The sequence below is a fragment of the Pseudoliparis swirei genome, chromosome 5, assembly GCF_029220125.1.
Source record: "Pseudoliparis swirei isolate HS2019 ecotype Mariana Trench chromosome 5, NWPU_hadal_v1, whole genome shotgun sequence".
Lineage (NCBI taxonomy): Eukaryota > Metazoa > Chordata > Actinopteri > Perciformes > Liparidae > Pseudoliparis > Pseudoliparis swirei.
Genome location: NC_079392.1, coordinates 14,518,910 through 14,536,558, shown reverse-complemented (window position 1 = coordinate 14,536,558; position 17,649 = coordinate 14,518,910). Strand labels below are relative to the sequence as shown.

At 43.0% G+C, this 17,649-nt stretch overlaps 1 protein-coding gene across 3 annotated transcripts in view; it reads left to right on the top strand.

The window, feature by feature from the left end:
* Positions 1 to 2,059: 2,059 nt before the first annotated feature.
* The window catches only part of LOC130193901 (cadherin-2-like), a 78,005-nt gene continuing 62,415 nt past the window's right edge, over positions 2,060 to 17,649 (top strand). For all 3 annotated transcript variants that reach the window (XM_056414729.1, XM_056414730.1, XM_056414731.1), the window contains exons 1-2: positions 2,060 to 2,193; positions 8,376 to 8,514. In XM_056414729.1, coding sequence (XP_056270704.1) covers positions 2,152 to 2,193; positions 8,376 to 8,514 — 181 coding nt within the window. In that variant the 5' untranslated portion in view covers positions 2,060 to 2,151. The remainder of the gene's footprint in view (positions 2,194 to 8,375; positions 8,515 to 17,649) is intronic.

Here is a 17,649-nt window from a genome sequence, read left to right as displayed (position 1 = left end):
GGTCCGGGCTTCACTGGTGGACATTGGATCCCGCATAGACTGCATATGGCTCAAACACTGCTGTAGAGCTTCACCCTGCCATGGACTGATACTGCTGAGGAAGGCTGGACGATGAGGGCGTGGCAGGTCTTTACAGTCCACCGGAGAGTTGTGACGACACCAGGGATGTGGCTCTTTGAGGAGCTCCACATCATCCCAGGTCCAGACTGAGAGAGACTCACAAACACGGAACTCTTTGTCCTGTGTTCATACAGAGGAGATGGTTATGAACGTATGAGTTGTTTGTTTTTCTTCACTAATGTTTTGTTTATTTATTTGTATTGTTGTTTTAGTTTTGTAAGATTTTGATAAACAATATAATTGTAAATTGATGTGTGATCTCTCTCTCTCTCTCTCTCTCTCTCGTACAAACTGAGCACAAGATGGTTAGCTCCGAAGCGAAAACAGCCGTAAATTGATGCTGCGAACAAACATGAAGGCTCAACAATGTGATGTGTTAATCTGCAGAAATGTGTTAAGACTGAGCCCCGGTCATGAGTGGGGTATAGCGTGCAAGACCAACAAGGCCCACAGTGGTGCACACTCCCTCTGCCTGGTGGTGACGTCACTGGAGTCATTTTCTTGAAGAAGCTCCTTTAATGCCACAGATTAAACACCCATTTATGTATCCCACTAGGATGAATGTGACGATGCCTCTGTGATGGATAGGACTTTCTGTAGACACCTCACAGCTTCATTTTCTTTCAGGGTGCTGTGATTGCTTACAACTTACAATCCCTTATTTTTCCACCTTTACAGTTAAATGTAAAGAGATGAGTAAAGTCAGAGATATTTTGGGCAGACCTGAAAGCATTGCTCGATGAGACACCGGAGCCGTCCTCATAATAACCCCTCTCCTGACATAAATCCAGAGTTACAACACTCAGCCCCCCCCTTTCCCTTTACTTCTGAACCTCAAGCCGCTCTCTTCGGATCTCCAATCAAACTAACTGAATATTCAGAACGCTTAGATAAGGCAGCTCTGAAAGTAACTGCAGCAGAACTATTCATTTTTCTTTGTGTATTTTACAGTAATAATCAACTCTCATGGGAAGCTGCTGCTCAAAATAAGATTAAACTGGGTTCGATTCAATACCCCCCCTCCGCACATCTTTAAATGCTTTGTTAAATGATGGATGGCTTCATTAAAGTTTTTTAGGAGGTTTTACAATGTACATTTACTAATCCCTGATCACATTCAGATCATTATTATCTTATTTTACTTCTGTTGTTATATTTGATCTCTTTTATCCACATTTTTCTTTTCCCTGGCATAATCTTCTTAATATTTAATGAGCATTGGTGGAGGGAGCTTGAGATCTGAGATCTCCATCGTCAGCTCCTCTGTATAATTGCAAAAATAACAATAAAGAACTTTAAAAAAAGCATGGAACATTTAAAGTGTGTGGGTGCATCCTCATAGCTGGTTATTATATATATTATTATATAAAATGCCCTACACTTGATTAGCCTAATATGCTGATTTCTCATGTTATCTTCAGCTGTTTTCACTCAGAATCAGGACTGGATTGTGTCCATCTTTTACACATTGGAGACGTGGGACGGGATCTCTGCAGAGCCATGATGGGGAGGATGGAGGATTGGGCTTCAGACACCTGGAGCTATTTCAATGCAACTAGGGCATCTGAGTATATTGTATAGGTATCCGCTTGATTGACAGGTGGCTCTGTCCATTGCAGTCAGGGTTATGTCACTAGCTCAACCCTTTTTAGCTGCAACCTAGCTTCAGTAACTGATATGATCCATTATTTACTTTATTATTATCACTTTATGTGTATATTAATCCACCCATGGCGGAAGTATATCAGTGCCTGACAATAACCCATAAACGGGGAGGAAGCCTCCGTCTGTGCAGCCGTGCTCACTGCTCCCAGTGTCCGCTGGGGGGCAGCACCGAGGCGGCAGACGGTGAAAGAGGAGCCGGGCAGGCTGGAGCGCCGCTGCGCCGGGAAGAGCAGCCAGACTCCGTGCAGAGCTGGTGGAGGGAGGAAGGCTGCTTCATGCCGCCGGGGTTTACCGGGAATTAATCACCTGACGTGCAGCGGACTCTGTCGATTCAAGCAGAAGGAATTATAACACAAAACCAAAAATATGCATCTTTTGGGGATTTGGATGCTGATGGCAGCTCTGCAGGTAAAAACAACCAATGTTGGGTTTTTTTACACAGTCAGCTCCGTTCGGCGGAGGCTGCAGCGCGATAACAGCGGGGGACACAGCGGGATTCGGCGGCTAGGGGCACGGTGCTTCTGCGGTCTCTTCTTCGTGCTTAGTTAATGTTTAAAAAAAAGTCGTTGTTGTCCTCGACTATCGTTAAAAAAATAAACAAAGAAAAGAAAAAGGGTCACATGGAATCACATAGCGCTCTACTGGCAGCACAGTGCTGCTGATCCCAGACCTGCTCCCGGTTTCCGCCGAGTAATGTATCAAACGAGAGCAACGCGTTGGCACCGGATGGGGTCCTCTGCATGTCCCAACCGACTAAACGCGGCCGTACAGGAGGCAGCCGACGTAACCGTAACCGAACCCGGAGCCCCTCTGGTAACCGTGTGTCGTCCCGTCTCACCCGTGACACAATTCACGGTGCTTGTTCTCCGCTCCGAGCAGGTGCTTGACTTTAGGGTCGGACTGTAGTCCACTTAAGCTGAGCTGAATCCCCCCTCCCTCCCGGTGTAGCGGCTCTGTTCTTGCGGTGAGCACGCGCCAATCTCTATAAAGGTTTATTTTTAATGGTGTCGTCTTATAACGTTAACCGGGACACGGTGTGGGAGCAGGGCGGTTTGAGGAGCAGTGTCTAGTCTTGAACTGGGCGTCCTGCTTAGTCTACAGCGCGTGCTGCGTCTGTGCCCCTGCAATCATTTCAAAGCAGAAAGAACGGCCCCCAAAGAACCCGCGACGGTCCAGCTAGGCCTGATGTTTAGGCCAACTACGTTCAGCCCACTCCCAGAAGTAAGACTGTAGTGTTCAAGGAGCACGCCAATGGTTTCCATCGTGAGTTCTAATGGCTGTAACTGGTGGAGCTCCTGTCCTGACTGGAGGACTATTTGATTCAGAATGTTGTGGGGAGGTCTAGTCATTTCAGCTGACAAACATGTGACTTATTTTGCTAAAACTAGGGTTTTGAAAAATGTCTGGCAACATTGTTAATAACAGTTCAGTCCCCAAATCTAAAATATTGGTTTCTACTCGCCTATAGTGCTATCGATCAGTCTATATGGTTTGGGTTCTAATTGTCCAGTTTGGGAGGTGTCGATCATGGACTGTATATAAGAAGTAGACGTGGTCATCGGGATGTCACCCATTGGTCGCTGGACTGATGTTTTGATCTCCTTGAGAGCTCCGTCATTCTGCTGTGTTTTCTACCTCCCCGATTATCAACATGTATGGAGAGTCATGACTTGTTGTTCAACTGATACATGCGGCAGAGTGAGCCAAGGGTTCTTCTGATTTTATTTCCCTGATGCATGAAGTGAGCGATAAACATCGGGACATCCGGTCCAGTGGCTTATCAATTCCAGCAGACTAATATCATTCGTTTTCCAATGAAAAGAAAAATTGGCACTTTTCTGGGATCAAAATTAATCTGCATCAATATCATCATCTAGTACAGGATCCATAAATGACAATGGTGAGCGTCAACCACCCCTTTAAGGGGAAAGGTCAACTGACTGTGTTGTGATCAGAAGGGAGGAGAGTAAACATCAAACCTAATCGACACCCAATATCCTCCTTTGATTGAACTAAAGGCTTTGGGAAACAGGGGGATTGTTATCTTTACAGATGCTCCGCCGCTTGCTGTTCACGGTTTTAGGCTATCTCAGTAAACGGTTAGATACAGAGAGATGTGGAACTTAATTATGAATCATATCACTATACCTGATATGCATTCACGCCACAACCACATATAGTAGCCACCAGTAAAGGTGCCTTCAGGTATACATTTAGGACATCTGGTCAAAGCCATTACAAAAAGCTAAAAAGACAAATGTTTGGAAGGGATTTAAGGTAAGCCTATGAGACTGCTGACCCTGCTGCTTTGGAGGTATAGTAGGGCACGCGTGATGGGATTCATTTAGGTCCTGACCTTTGACCCCCTCTGGCACAGCACTGTCCTCTATGGATTTCTCCACAAAGTGTGGATCACCTCTTTTTCCATCGACATTGGATCCTGTTCGAGGGGCATTGACACGCTCCATGTTTCTTCTTGCTGGCTGTGTTTTCTGGATGAATACGAATTAATGCCTCCTTAAAGGGACAGTCGCACCAAAATAAAAATAAAAACATTTCCTTCTCTCAAACATAATGGGACTAAATGTTACTCGGCTTGCACACACAATACATACAGTATAGGTCTTACATCAAACTGCTCACAACAAGGTCTGTTGATCATCTGGATTAACCTGGTCAAGTATTCTGGAAAGACACATTGGTGTGGAGTTTTTCAAATATTTTATTAATGAAGCTTTGAGCGTCATATACTCCCATTATATTGGAAGTGTCTTAAAATTAAAACTGGCATTCTCTCTACTGACCATCAGGTGGCGACTTCCGGTTTATAAAAGAAGTCGGGTCGTATAGAAGTCTATGAGAAAATGACTGTACTTCTTTCTTGATGTATTCCCTCAGTAGAAATTGTAAACATGTGTGTGTGTGGTCTCAATCTCTAGTTTTAAGTCTTCTTTAAAACAGCATGATGCTCGTCTATTAAATGATGGTCTATTTAGAGTCAAATAGACCATAAAGCAGAGTATGCTTTTTGACTGGTTTACTGTGTTATGTTGTCCGGTCTCAGAGCTGTCTGTGTTTTCATCTTTAACTCTGTCAGTGTGTTTTCACTTCATGAAAGTTCCATAAAACAATGATGTCTTATTTAGTATTAGTACTGGACACACGAGATGTTGTCTGTTAGCGTTGTCACGGCTATGGCTGCCGTTTCCCACTGGAATATATCATACTTGCTCACCAAATTACTGTTAATTATGAATTATCATTTGTTTGACTTGAGACGAATATGGGATATCAATTACATTAAATGGCTGGAATCTTCTAATTTGACCTTGTAGCTGTTTTGGTGGTTTTTTTAAATTTGGTTTATCACAACTTTAAAGTCTGAAAAGCTTTCAGGTGAAAATGAAAGCTATCTTCGAAGACTTTATTCCAAATAGAATGGAGGTGATTGTGCCTCTAAAATGAATGGATCCGAGTATATATAATAAGGTGTTCTTAATGGATTCAACTGTACAAAATAACATTGCATGTACCCCTTAATTTATACCGTAACGTGATTATAATTCCAGGAGTTTTACACCAGCCATGGGGATATTTCATTGATTGTAATATGTTATGTATTATATCCACGGTTCTTAAGAGGTTAAATACCTTAAGATTGACCATGACATTTCCCCAAGTTGTAATATTAAGGCATTTTAAGGTATGAATAAAGGAGCACAAGTAGAAACCCTGTGGAGAAGCAGGAGCCCCAGAGAGGCTGCTCTCAACATATTTCAACACTCGCTTATAGTTTTTTTGTGGAACTAAAACAATGAAGCTATTCATCAGTCCACAGAAAGTTACCCAGCCACCATTTTTGATAATTGATTAATACATTCTTAAAGGAACAGTGTGTAGGATTTGGCAGCATCTATCATCAAGGTTTTCGATGGCAACCAACTGAAACTTCTCCCAAGTATGGCGGAGGACTTTCTCTCTAGATCCAGTATTTGGTTTGTCCGTCCTGGGCTCCTGTAGAAACATGGCGGTGCAACATGGAGGACTCTGTGAAGAGGACCTGCTCCCCATGTAGATCTACGAAAACTATTTAGTTTCAGTTGATGAGTATGAATATTCTCTGCCAAGACATCCCCCTAACTGAGAAACTATGATGCAACATTTTCTCTACTTTCTGACATGTTTTGCAAAAAACAATGCATCCATTAATGAAAAAAACATATTAAAAAAAATATAATGGAAATAATTAGTTAGTTGCTAACTTAAATCGACAAACGAAATGACAAGTAAAATGATGACTTCCTCCTCTAATGGAACACAATGAAGCAAAAACAGAGTAATAATAATAGATTAGGTTTTGTTGGTGGAAGTTATCAACGTATTCTCAAGTGGTGTTCAGTGTACCAACTGTTCACTCAGGGTTGAGACTATCAGCTGAACCTGGTGAGAGTTCATGTCCGGTCATCATGCACATGACAACCTGTTACTTCTCTACTCTGAGGTCAGGCCGGATGTTGGAACTCTGTTATCAGTGTGTCTACACAGAGGGAAGGCCTTGTCTCGTATTAACTGTGGATGGAATTCCTGTGGGGTCGCTCCACCAGCTCTGGTGGAGATCCCTCTGGATCCTTTTTCTTTTCTATGGAGAGCATCAATAAATACTGTGAGCAACGAAGGCTTAAGAAAAATGGTCAAGAGATCTGTGATCCCCTTGTGCAAATATTTCTCCAAACAGGTCTTTTGTTCTGTGATGGCATATTTCTTTTTAGTTAGCCCTTTATTTTGGGTAAACATTTTATTCATGTTTTGCTTTAGGTGAATAAGAACTGTATACATTTTATTTTGATGCAAAGATGTGTACATTAGCTGGAATGTAGCATAGCATGAAAGTGGAAGCAGTGCTCTGTTGATTTCATTTTGGGTAAAAAGTGTTGATACTATTTTATTATCTTTTATTATTATTTATCTTCTATGAGATGCACTGTCTATGAGGGCCAGTCTGATGCAAATATGTGGCTATAATGTGGCAACGATGGAAGTGGAAGCAGTGTTCTTGTTAATTTAAACATGAAAGTGCAATAAAAAGATGTCCCTAAAATTAATGACTAATCGTGATCTCAATATTGATCCAAATAATCTTGATTATGTTTTTGGCCATAATCATGCAGCCCTAGTACATTGACAATTACTTTTCAAAACAACAAGAGTGTGAGTGGTTGAAACGCTGATCAAATATATGTTGACATGAAACACATCTTTGGTTCAGAAGTCAAAGCCGAGGCAATAGAGGCCTTAATCGGAGTGCCCTCTACCATTCATCATAAAGGTGCTGTATACTGCAGCCGCTGTCGGATTTAGTTTTCTTCTCGGACAAAAACAGGCTGAATCAGGAATGTTTGTCTTCTCAGTATATTCAATCCTCAAAAACTGATAAATGATCTGGCCTATGAAATATCAGAAAGTAGTCATGAATGCCCAACCGACAAATCATTAATTAATTAATTTGAAATTGTCACGAATACAGAAAAGCAGCAATTTAAGATTTAAATGTTCAAATAATTATTTAAATTGAATTATTTCTTACTGACTACGAAGTGTGTCTTGTGGTGAGATAGTTTGCAACTACTACTTTCAAGCTCAACAGTGAATTTGAACTCTTTCCTTTTTAAGTTATTTTATATTTATCCTATGAACAGACACATTTGAACTCTCCCCTCTCCCATGCCCTCTAAATGTCCCCCCTGAAGCCTGTGCAGCGTCACGCAGAAGCACAGCATCCGACCAGAGCTGCACTCAGTGTCTCTCCCCATTCCTTCTGCCAATAGGGGGAATAGATGAAAGCCAGACATGCTAAATCCCCCCCCCCCCTCCCTCTCCCCACCAAGCCCTCTCTCCCCCCCCCCCCCCCACACACACACCTCCTCCCAAACATGTCAGGATGGACAGCGAGGATGTGAGGGTTTAAAGTTTTCAGGTTAAGTCGAATTGAATCACAGCACCCCCTCTCTGCTTCATTACTTTATCACTGAAGAGCACACACACACACACACACACACACACACAGCACCTTTATGAGTGGGAATAGTGTGGGGAGGGGCGGGGTAATGTTGGGCCTATGTTCAGACAATGAGAGAGACACAAGTCTAGATTCTAATTATTGTTGAAATGAATTGACCCAGTTGTCTCTGATTAATAACGCTCTCCTGTTCCGGACCGTTGCACTGGGTTTTTATCTTTCTTCTGACACACAGCATTCCTTCTCCTCCTGCTTCACGGTTGCAAACTACATCACCAGTCTGTGCTAATTGCTTCTGTCCTGGCTCACAATGCTTCAATCAGAGACCTCACTTTGATTTAAAACAATACAGAAAGATTTGTTGCATTATTGGCTTTAAATTTTTTCCTGCTTTATGCAAATTTGGTTTTAATGGGGGTGATAAGAAAACAAAAACCTTAAAGCCACCTTGGAGCCAAACTTCAGACAAAATCCTGATGCATTCAAATACCAGAATACCTTGTTTATACTCTCTCCCTCTCTGTCTGTCGGTCTCTCTCTCTCTCTGTCTGTCTGTCTATGCCTCCCTCCCTAGCTGGTTGCTCTGGGCGGAGAGGCCGAACGTTTGTCGCCAGGCGATCAGGGGTCGTTGCCGTGCACAAGGGGCTTCACTCAGGAGGACTACGTCATCCAAGTGGATCGGGAGCTGGCAAAGGGACAGGCCGTCTTTAACGGTTAGTACACACACACGCGGGGTCAGCTCCAGTATTAATCCCCTGCTGTTGGGTGGGGGTTGTTGAAGAGTCCTGTTGACATCTGAACCATAATGGAGCCTGAAGAGGACTGAGTTTGTCGAGGAGGAGGAGGAGGAGGAGGAGGAGGAGGAGGAGGAGGAGGAGGAGGAGGAGGAGGAGGAGGAGGAGGAGGAGGAGGAGGAGGAGGAGGAGGAGGAGGAGGAGGAGGAGGAGGAGGAGGAGGAGGAGGAGGAGGAGGAGGAGGAGGAGGAGGAGGAGGAGGAGGAGGAGACGACCTGATTACTACACTTCAGATATTTCCGTGACCTGCACACAACTGTGGTGTGGTGAGGCCGCTGATGATGCCTCCGTCTCTTGAAAATAATGTGAATCTGTCAATTGTTTGGCGCGACAGCCGTGAGCGTTCTTATGTCTCTATGCCGGTAGACGGGCTCACTGAAGGCTCCTCCTCTTTGGTGATATTGCTGGAGAAACCCATTAGACGTTAATTCCTTTTTTTTTTTTTTTTCAATCCACCGTCATGTACGTCATGGACTCGTACCAGGAATATGACTTGGTCTTTAGTCGCTGTCGTTGTACGTGCACAGAAATAGGAAGGCAACAAACTCTGAACACGACTAGAGAAAGAGGATGAATGGAAATATAGTATATCTATATACAGTAAAGCCAGGACCAACATGTGATTAATAATGACAGGTCTACATTGTCAACAATAATAGAGCAGTGCAAATATGCGAGAACCAAGACGTAGTGGTGAAAGGTTGCTGTGTCTACAGACAGACACGCTCTTCGGTTCCGGTAGAGCTCATTTCATATCTCCATAACCACGTAGCATATTATCTAGTAATTAAATAAATAAACATTATTTATCAAGTAACCTTGTGGTAAAGCTACCGTGTGGATTTTAATACTTTTTGTTCTTTTCATGTATTAATAACTGTCGTGTACAATGAACTGATGCAAGAGGAAGTGAATCAACACGTCCAGCTGCACATGATGTTTACACACTGCACATGAATCAGATGGAGGCCAGAGTTTGATTCAACAACACTGGGCTCTCCCTATGAGACGCAAGGTTATCTATTCCGGTTTTAGTCATTTATTTGAGCTTCATGGTATACATTTTTGAACGACGTAATTATCTGTATATGTGATTACATCACGACTATTATCTCGGTGCCGTGCCGGATCAACAGATACCTCATGTAGATGACATAAACGACCTGTTTAAAAGTATTACTTTATTAATGACATAAACAACCCAGTTCATAGTATTACTTTATAAACAACAAACAACCTGGTTTATAGTATTACTTTATTAATAAAAAACATCCCGCTTCATAGTATGTGTTTATTTATGAATAACATAAACAACCCGGTCCATAGTATTGCTTTATTAATACATAATCGTTCGTATTTTGTCAGCAGGTTTAACAGATTATTAAAAAAGAAATTTCCCAAGTTATGCTAATGGTTATTTACATGATCTGTGTTTGTCTTCATAATCGTTTGTTCTCGTGAACGACCGAATGTTGCGCCACTTTAAATGTTGCCACCGCAAAGAACTGTGGCACGGAATTATCTCCTTTCCTTGCACAAGGGAAGGTCCAGTGTTTCCTATGCTAAAGGAGCTAAGTAAGAAAGCATCGGAACTCCTTTCCTTTGCATTTAACAGCTCTTATTATGGTGGCCACTTCCGGGTCACTTCACTCCGTTAGGAACCTTCCTCAGCCATGCGGACTATTCGACCGCAGCCAAAATCCCAGAAACCCGAAGGATTCCTTCCACAGAAGTCCGCCGCCCTCTCCGTGGGTCGTAGTGACAAGCGGGCGCCGGTCACCGCTGTGCCGTCTGCAAACATTACCAGCTGCTGTTTGCGTTTTTAGGAAACTGCCTTGGGCGGATTTCAATATCTAGTAGGAGAGTTGCAGTTTAACAGAAGGAGCTTGTGGTCGTGCAGGGCAGTTTACCAGTGTGAGGCGTGTGAAAGCGTATGAATATGAAGCCGGCATTTTGCTATCTGAAAAACAAAAGGTCAGGCGGCTCCTTTTCCTCTGCTGGACTGGAATTGTTTTTTTGTGTGATTTTTATTTCAAATGAATGCATGAAACTGTGCTGACCAGCTAAGCAGGCTTTTTCTGACCACATCACAGTACCAGGAAGTGTGTGTGTCTGGTTATAGATATTTGTTGTGCTTCAGTGGTGCTGTATGAGCTCTGCGAAGTGTAAAAAAAGGCAACGGTGACTGAAGCTGACGGAGCGGTAAAGAAAGCAAGAGGAGAGAGAGTTTCAATGCTCGGGTCAGTGTGTCACTGTGTGAAGGTGAAGGGAGGGCTGTGCTGTTTATTCAGTCAGTGTAAGAAATACTAATTTGCTACATCAGGTGGGAAGACGAAGAGAGAAAGAGTTAGTGTGTTGTTGGTTATAGTCTGACTTCCCACATCTCAAACTGTTCACCAAACTGTTTCGCTCCTCCTTCCATGAAGCCAATAAAGAAAAGGAATCCTAATAAGGTCTCCTGGAAAATAATAGCTTTTGGCAGAGACAAAGAACACTGCTTACATTGTTTCACTCTGCTGAAGTGTACTTACTTTAGTCAGGGACACTTGACTGCATTCTCAAGGACCTCTTGTGCAAAAACATTTTAAAACACATTTTATTGATTAGTTGTATTCCACCTTTGACTCCTCGCTCATCTTAATTGGTCCGTAGTGGCTGTCAGGGGTCAACAACGGCTTCAGTAGCAAAATGAAACGAGCCCTTCTCGCCGGTTTCAGGCCACATTTTGGTCTTTGAAGTGGCTCAATAATAATCCACAGAAAAGTCTGGTCTCCTTTTGACGTCTGCCGATTACTTCTATACCTGACATAATCCACTAACCTTAGACACGCTACCAGGTGAGTAAATCCCTGATTTTGTTATTTTCGCCTCCATCCATGTCAGGGAGCTGGCAGGGACAATTGAGATTCAACTCTTGTTTTTCAGTCGTCTATAAGCGGCTCATTTGAGTGAGATTCTGTTTGCTACTGTTAGGTTATAAACTGACATTTCAAAGAAAAGAAGGTGTTGTTTAATTAGCCAAAGATGCACCGATACTGATATTGGATATGGGTTCGATACTAAGTAGCTGGATCAGGTGTCAGTGACAGTTGGCTGATCTGGTATAAAATATCATTATTTTAATGAATAACATTTCAATACATTTATACCTTTGCATATGTTTGGTACAATTTGTTTTTACAAAGTGAGGAAAGCAATGTTTAAGTCTTTTCTTCCACATAAAAGAATGATCCCAGTCTTTTGCACGCAGTGAGACGTGCAGCTTTATTAACTGGTATCGGATCAATTATTGGACGAAGTTCAGAAATCAAGCTTTTAGTTCTTATTCTTTAAGTGTTTTTTTGATAACGTGTTTTCGGATGAAATAGCATTCAGTTTGTCCCCCCATAAATCTAAAAAGCCAGTCCGACTGGATGGCATTCTGATCATTGTATATCTCTCTGTAGTGGGATGTGAAGGAGTCATTGAGCTGCTTGAAGATGATTGGTGGACCGGCACGGGGTGTCTTTGCAGGGTCTGATGGCTCTTGGCGCTGTTAATTATTTAATTGGAGCAGAAGAGGATTGAATAATTAATGAGAGGATGGAGGGGAGGTGCGTAATTATAAACAGACCGAGTGTCCCGGGGACGGGTTGCAAAGGAGGTGCAGAGACAGACAGACGGTGACGAGGAAACAGGAAGTAGCGTTGACTGTTATGAGTCACTTTTTAAAACTGTCTTCAGTTTTGATTTATTTAAGCGTTCAACCAAAGTCCTCTTCATCTATCTCAGTATTGTCTGAACAAAGTGTTGAGCTGGATACCCATCAGGTTTTATGTAGCCTATCCACAAACACTCCCTGAATACGGCCCAGTCCAATTTGCATGATGTAAACGTGAATGTAAATCAGCTTTTAAAGTCGCCGTGAAACAAAGTCCCTCCATTTAACCTCGTGTTAGGAGCAGTTGGCTGCTACTATACTGCGCCCAGGGAGCAGTTTTGGTGTCTTGCTTAAGGGCCCCTTGGCAGGACCCAGGCTGCCCCATGATGCACACAGACAACTGAGCTAGTATTATTGGGTGTGGAACAGGGTTGCTCCCTCCATAGGTCGAGGAAAAAGAAGGATTCAAAGTGTTGCTTCTGTCTGATTCTTTGTGGACGAAGAGATCTGTCGATTAAATCACCTCATCGAGTAATCGACAGCATTGTACGAGCGTTAGTCGATGAAGAGTTTGTTTGGTCAGGACAATCAAGAAACCACAATACTATTTTGAGTGATGTTATTCTGGCACCCAGCTTTGAAAACTGCACAAACTGAACACCCCTCCGCTCACTCCTTTTTTCGAGGAGAACCAATGGTGGCCTTGCACCCTATGGAAATCTACTGTGAATAACTCCCTCTCGAGCCATTGGTCTGTCGGTTCTGGGCTACTGTAGAAACATGCCGGAGTCAGTGGAAGAGGACTGGCTCCCCGTGTAGTTATGACGGGCTTACTCCAATCAAGTTTTTCTTCAGCTGCTTGCGCAAAGACATTTAAAAATTGAGATTTGGCAGAGAAAAAAAAAAAATCCTTTATACTTCTAAGGCAGGGATTCCCAAAGTGTGGTGCGCGCACCCCTGGGGGTGCGTGAGCTGTCTCTAGGGGGTGCGCGAGAGGAAAAATGTAATGGCGGTCTAATAGTGTAATAATTAATATTAACCCTTGTGTTGCCTTAGGGTCATTTTGACCCGACTCAATATTACAACCTCCCCCCGCCTTTGGGTCATTTTGACCCGATTCAATGTTTCACCCTCCTGTTACCTTTATATTTACTAACATATTTTACCCTTTGGGTTCAATTTGACGCCAGCAATTAAAACCTCCAGAAAATTATTAGAATTAATACTGTTTTCCAAGTTTAAGTGTGAGGCACTTTATGTTTGTTTGTTGACTACCGAAAGAACACCGACATTAAACATTGAATGGGGTCAAATTAATCCTAAGGCGGGGGGAGGGTGTAATATTGATTCGGGTCAAAATGACCCTAAGGCAACACAAGGGTTAAACATTCTCAGGGCTCTCAAGTGTCACGCATTGAGTGTGAGACTCAGTGGCGTCCCTAGGCTAAAAAACATCCGGGGCTAAAAAAGAAAAAGTGTGGGGGATTGGTGGTGCGTGAACCCGGTCGGGATGTAGAAGGGGGTGCGTGGCCTAAAAAGTTTGGGAACCCCTGTTCTAAGGTATCGAGGAATCGATAAAATCAATTATTAGAATAGTTGGCAACAAATTTCATTATCTATTCGTTGTGTCGCGTGATTATCACGCCACTTAATATGTCGCAGAGATGTTTGAGTATATATATTTAAAGTTTGTGGTATGTTAAATCTTCTGTGGTGGGTGGCGGAATTGATAAACGTTTCCACGGAGCAAAGCAACGGAGATAAGCCACGCCCCCTCAGGCGAGAATGAACCACAAATAGTCAAATGAGTAAAACTTTATTTCTTTTTTGGAAATCAATGTTTTTTTCCCATCCGATTAATTGATTAATCGAAAAAATATTTGACAGATTAATCAATTATTCAAATAATCCTTAGTTACAGTCCTAATTCGTATTAAAATATTTTTGGGGTCCTCTAGTCCAATGATATTGGGACAGAAGGCAGTCATCTCTGAGGTCACATCTCCAAAACTATCTTGACTGATAAATAGCACTCCAGGCAAAAGGTAAAATATTTAGATTTTGGGGTGAACTGTCCCTTTTAAAAGCTCACATTGTCATGTGACAAATGGTTCAACACTTCCTGGAAACTGTCTGAAGGCACCAGTGAGTCAGGACTCTCTTTGTGTGTGCGTGTGTGTGTGGTAATACATGTGGTAGTTTGGGTGTGCTTTTCTTGCCATGATGTTTGTGTGGGTCCTCTTCCTGCTTGTCATTGTGTGTGTGTGTGTGTGTGTGTGTGCGCGTGTGTGTGTGTGTGTGTGTGTGTGTGTGTGTGTGTGCGCGTGTGTGTTAGAGAGGTCAGAAGCCATCCAGCACTACTGCTCTGACTTTCCCGTTTTCCCATCCATCCTTCCTATTAAGGCGGTGAGAGCCAGCGGTGCGGCTGCTGGTCAGCGCTGTAACACGGTTGTGGAAACCCCCCATCAACGGGCCAGCAGACACGCAGCGCATTCATCTCCCCCACGTCCTCACTCTAACCCTCTTTTTTTCCTCTCCCTTTCTTTTCCCATTTCATACTCTTCTCTTGTCATGCAGGGGATTGCCCTACTTTATTCTAGGCTCATATATCACTGTCCATCAGCGCAGTCGGGAAAGGGCGGCCGAGATACAGAAGGAGCTCTCTCTCTCGCTCTCTCTCTCTCTCTCTCTCTCTCCACACTTCTTTTTTCCCGTCAATTGACAACCGCTCTTGCATTGTTTTTTCTCAAAGAGGCTTATTAACGTCTTAGCAGTGGGATGTTCATTGCTGTTCTCCCTTCTGCATCTGATGTAATGTTAGATTTTGTAGCAGAAAGTACTCAATTTGTACCACTCCGCTGTCCTAAATTATTCATTTGATTTTGGATGGATGTCCGTTCTATATCGGCAGCTCTTTCAGATAAAAAATATCTCGAGTACTAGTTATATCTTTCGTACTAGTGTGGTGGTGGGCAGTATGAACACTTTCTGAAAACTGTTGAATTCTAGATAACATAACCATATGTACACAATATATGATGGACAGGTGCGTCATCACATTGATGCTGTTAATCCAGCGTTGTAAAATATTCCATCTCATTGGTTCGTGGGATTGACGGCAGCGACCTGACCGATGTTTCAGGGATGGCAACCTCAAAAGGGAACATAAATCTCCAGCCAGGTCGGTACACGGAGGTCAAAAGGTCAACTTTATTCACATCATGATCAAACCGATCAAACCCATTTTGATGAACTTATTGATCTGAATGGCCGAGACCTTCACTCTGGCGCCACCATCTGGTCAGATAACCCAGGTCACGAGCTAACAACTCTTTCTGTGGCAGTAGTAGTTTAGATTTTACAGAACAGAAGTACTTTGGATTTGTTCAATGTGGGTGATAGTTTAAAAAAATGGTTGAATGTAAATTGTCTCTAAGAAAAGGAACTGATCTTTATGCGTTGGAACTCTGTGTGTGTGTGGTTGTGTGTTGTGTAGTATTCCTTTCCCCAGGAGTGGATTTATTGTATATGCTACGTGTAAACTTGGCCAATTTATATAGCAAGATTGGTTTTCTCCCATTTATACTCATGATGCTCGTTAATGAATAAAACCCGAATAGAGCTTTTGGACATCCACTCTATTCCAAGTACAGATTATTTGATGAATTGAACATTCATTAGTATTAAATAATGTCACATAATGGAGCATCAATAACATTTGCTGCCTTCTTTTGCGTTACTGTTGATATATTCCAACTGATAGAAAGGTCAGTTGGGATATTGTAATGTATCAAGTTTAGCACGTGACATTTTTCCACATCAGGTGATCCAGGTTCTGCTGGTGGGCTCATTGGGAATGCCTCTGGATCAAAGAGTCGTTTAAATGACTAAAGGTAGTGAAGGGGCCTGCTGACGGGGAGGCGGGAGGATTCTGTCGGCACCAATCAGAAGCAGCCGCTGTTTATTTCAACACCAATGGTCAGAGACGAGGGAGGAGGATACCTTCTGTCACAGCTGATCAGATCTCTATTCATGGTAAAAGCCATGAATAGAGCTCTGATTAGAGTCTGTCCTTCCCCAGCATCGTCATCATAATCCAGATGAAAATGTTATCAAAAATCTATATGCGATCAAACACGACTGCCATAACAGAAGCTTGTGAAGGAGGAAGACTATAATATTATCCCCAGTGAGTGTCTCCTCTCTGGAATGCAGAGGTCGTGAACACAACTGAGCATGCAGGAATTACTGACACCCCAATCTGTGAGGAACACGGCCACGTTTCTCTGTTTCTTAATTCATTTACGTGTGATGGGGGGGGGGGGGGGCCGGGACATTGATTACGCAGCTAAAATGTGAAGATTTACGAGGACTCTTCTGCATGATAACATGACAGATCAGATCTAAATGAGTGACAAGTCTCCCCCGGATTACTCTGGCCACTTAAAGCTGCTGTGTGAGGAGTGAATGAGAGGTCACTCAACGTGTGTGTGTGTGTGTGATGGAGCTGTAGGTGTGTGTGTGTGTTTGTTTGTCGGCAGGCATGCACGTGTGATGGAGATGTGTGTGTGTGTGTTGCAGGAGCAGCGTTACCATGTCGCCATTAAGATAATTACGGCTGGTGGAGATAATGCGTTCGGTCGTGCTTCTGCCCACGGCTAATCTCGCATACTGCCAGACCATAATCCTCTTCTTTTTAGTGCTAATTTGTGACTTTGCTCCAGCGCCTCTTAGGGTTGTGGGGATTCAGAACTTTGGTAAAAACCTATTGTCCCCACACAGCGTACCGTTGCTGCATCCTGTGCTTAGCACCGCTCAAGACCATTGTGATTGGTTGAAAGAGCTAGAATCATGTGTTTCCCCTCCCCCCTCTGGGCCAGAATGCTAATGTGTGAAGCCAGAGCTTTGTTTGGTGCTGACGCAGTGCTACGCAAGACTAGTCCATTGAAAACTTATTTTCCCACGATACCTCACCACATCTGTGTCATAATCTTCTCACCAAATGCCACACAATAACATATTTTCTCAATGATAGATGCATGTTGAAGAAAATACTTCATTTGGTTTTTCATTTTAATTCTATCATCATAATCACATTAAGTAAGGACGAGGTGGGGATGTGACTCCAGCTCTCATTCTAACATCTATATGTTGAACTGACAAAAGCCAGGCTGTGCCACCCTCAGCTGTGTGTGTGTGTGTGTGTGTGTGTGTATGTGTACACACAGGTGTACTCCCACGGGTCCTCTTCCAGTCGTGGTTGTTCATGTTCCACTAAATTCTGTCCTCCCATTTGTCTTTTCCCCTCTTCCTCTCTGTCTCTCAGCCATCTTCTGTTAAATGAATGATGGCTGCATGCCTGACCTCACATCTGACTTGAAGTAGAGCTCCAGAACCCTAAATCTTGAGTTAAT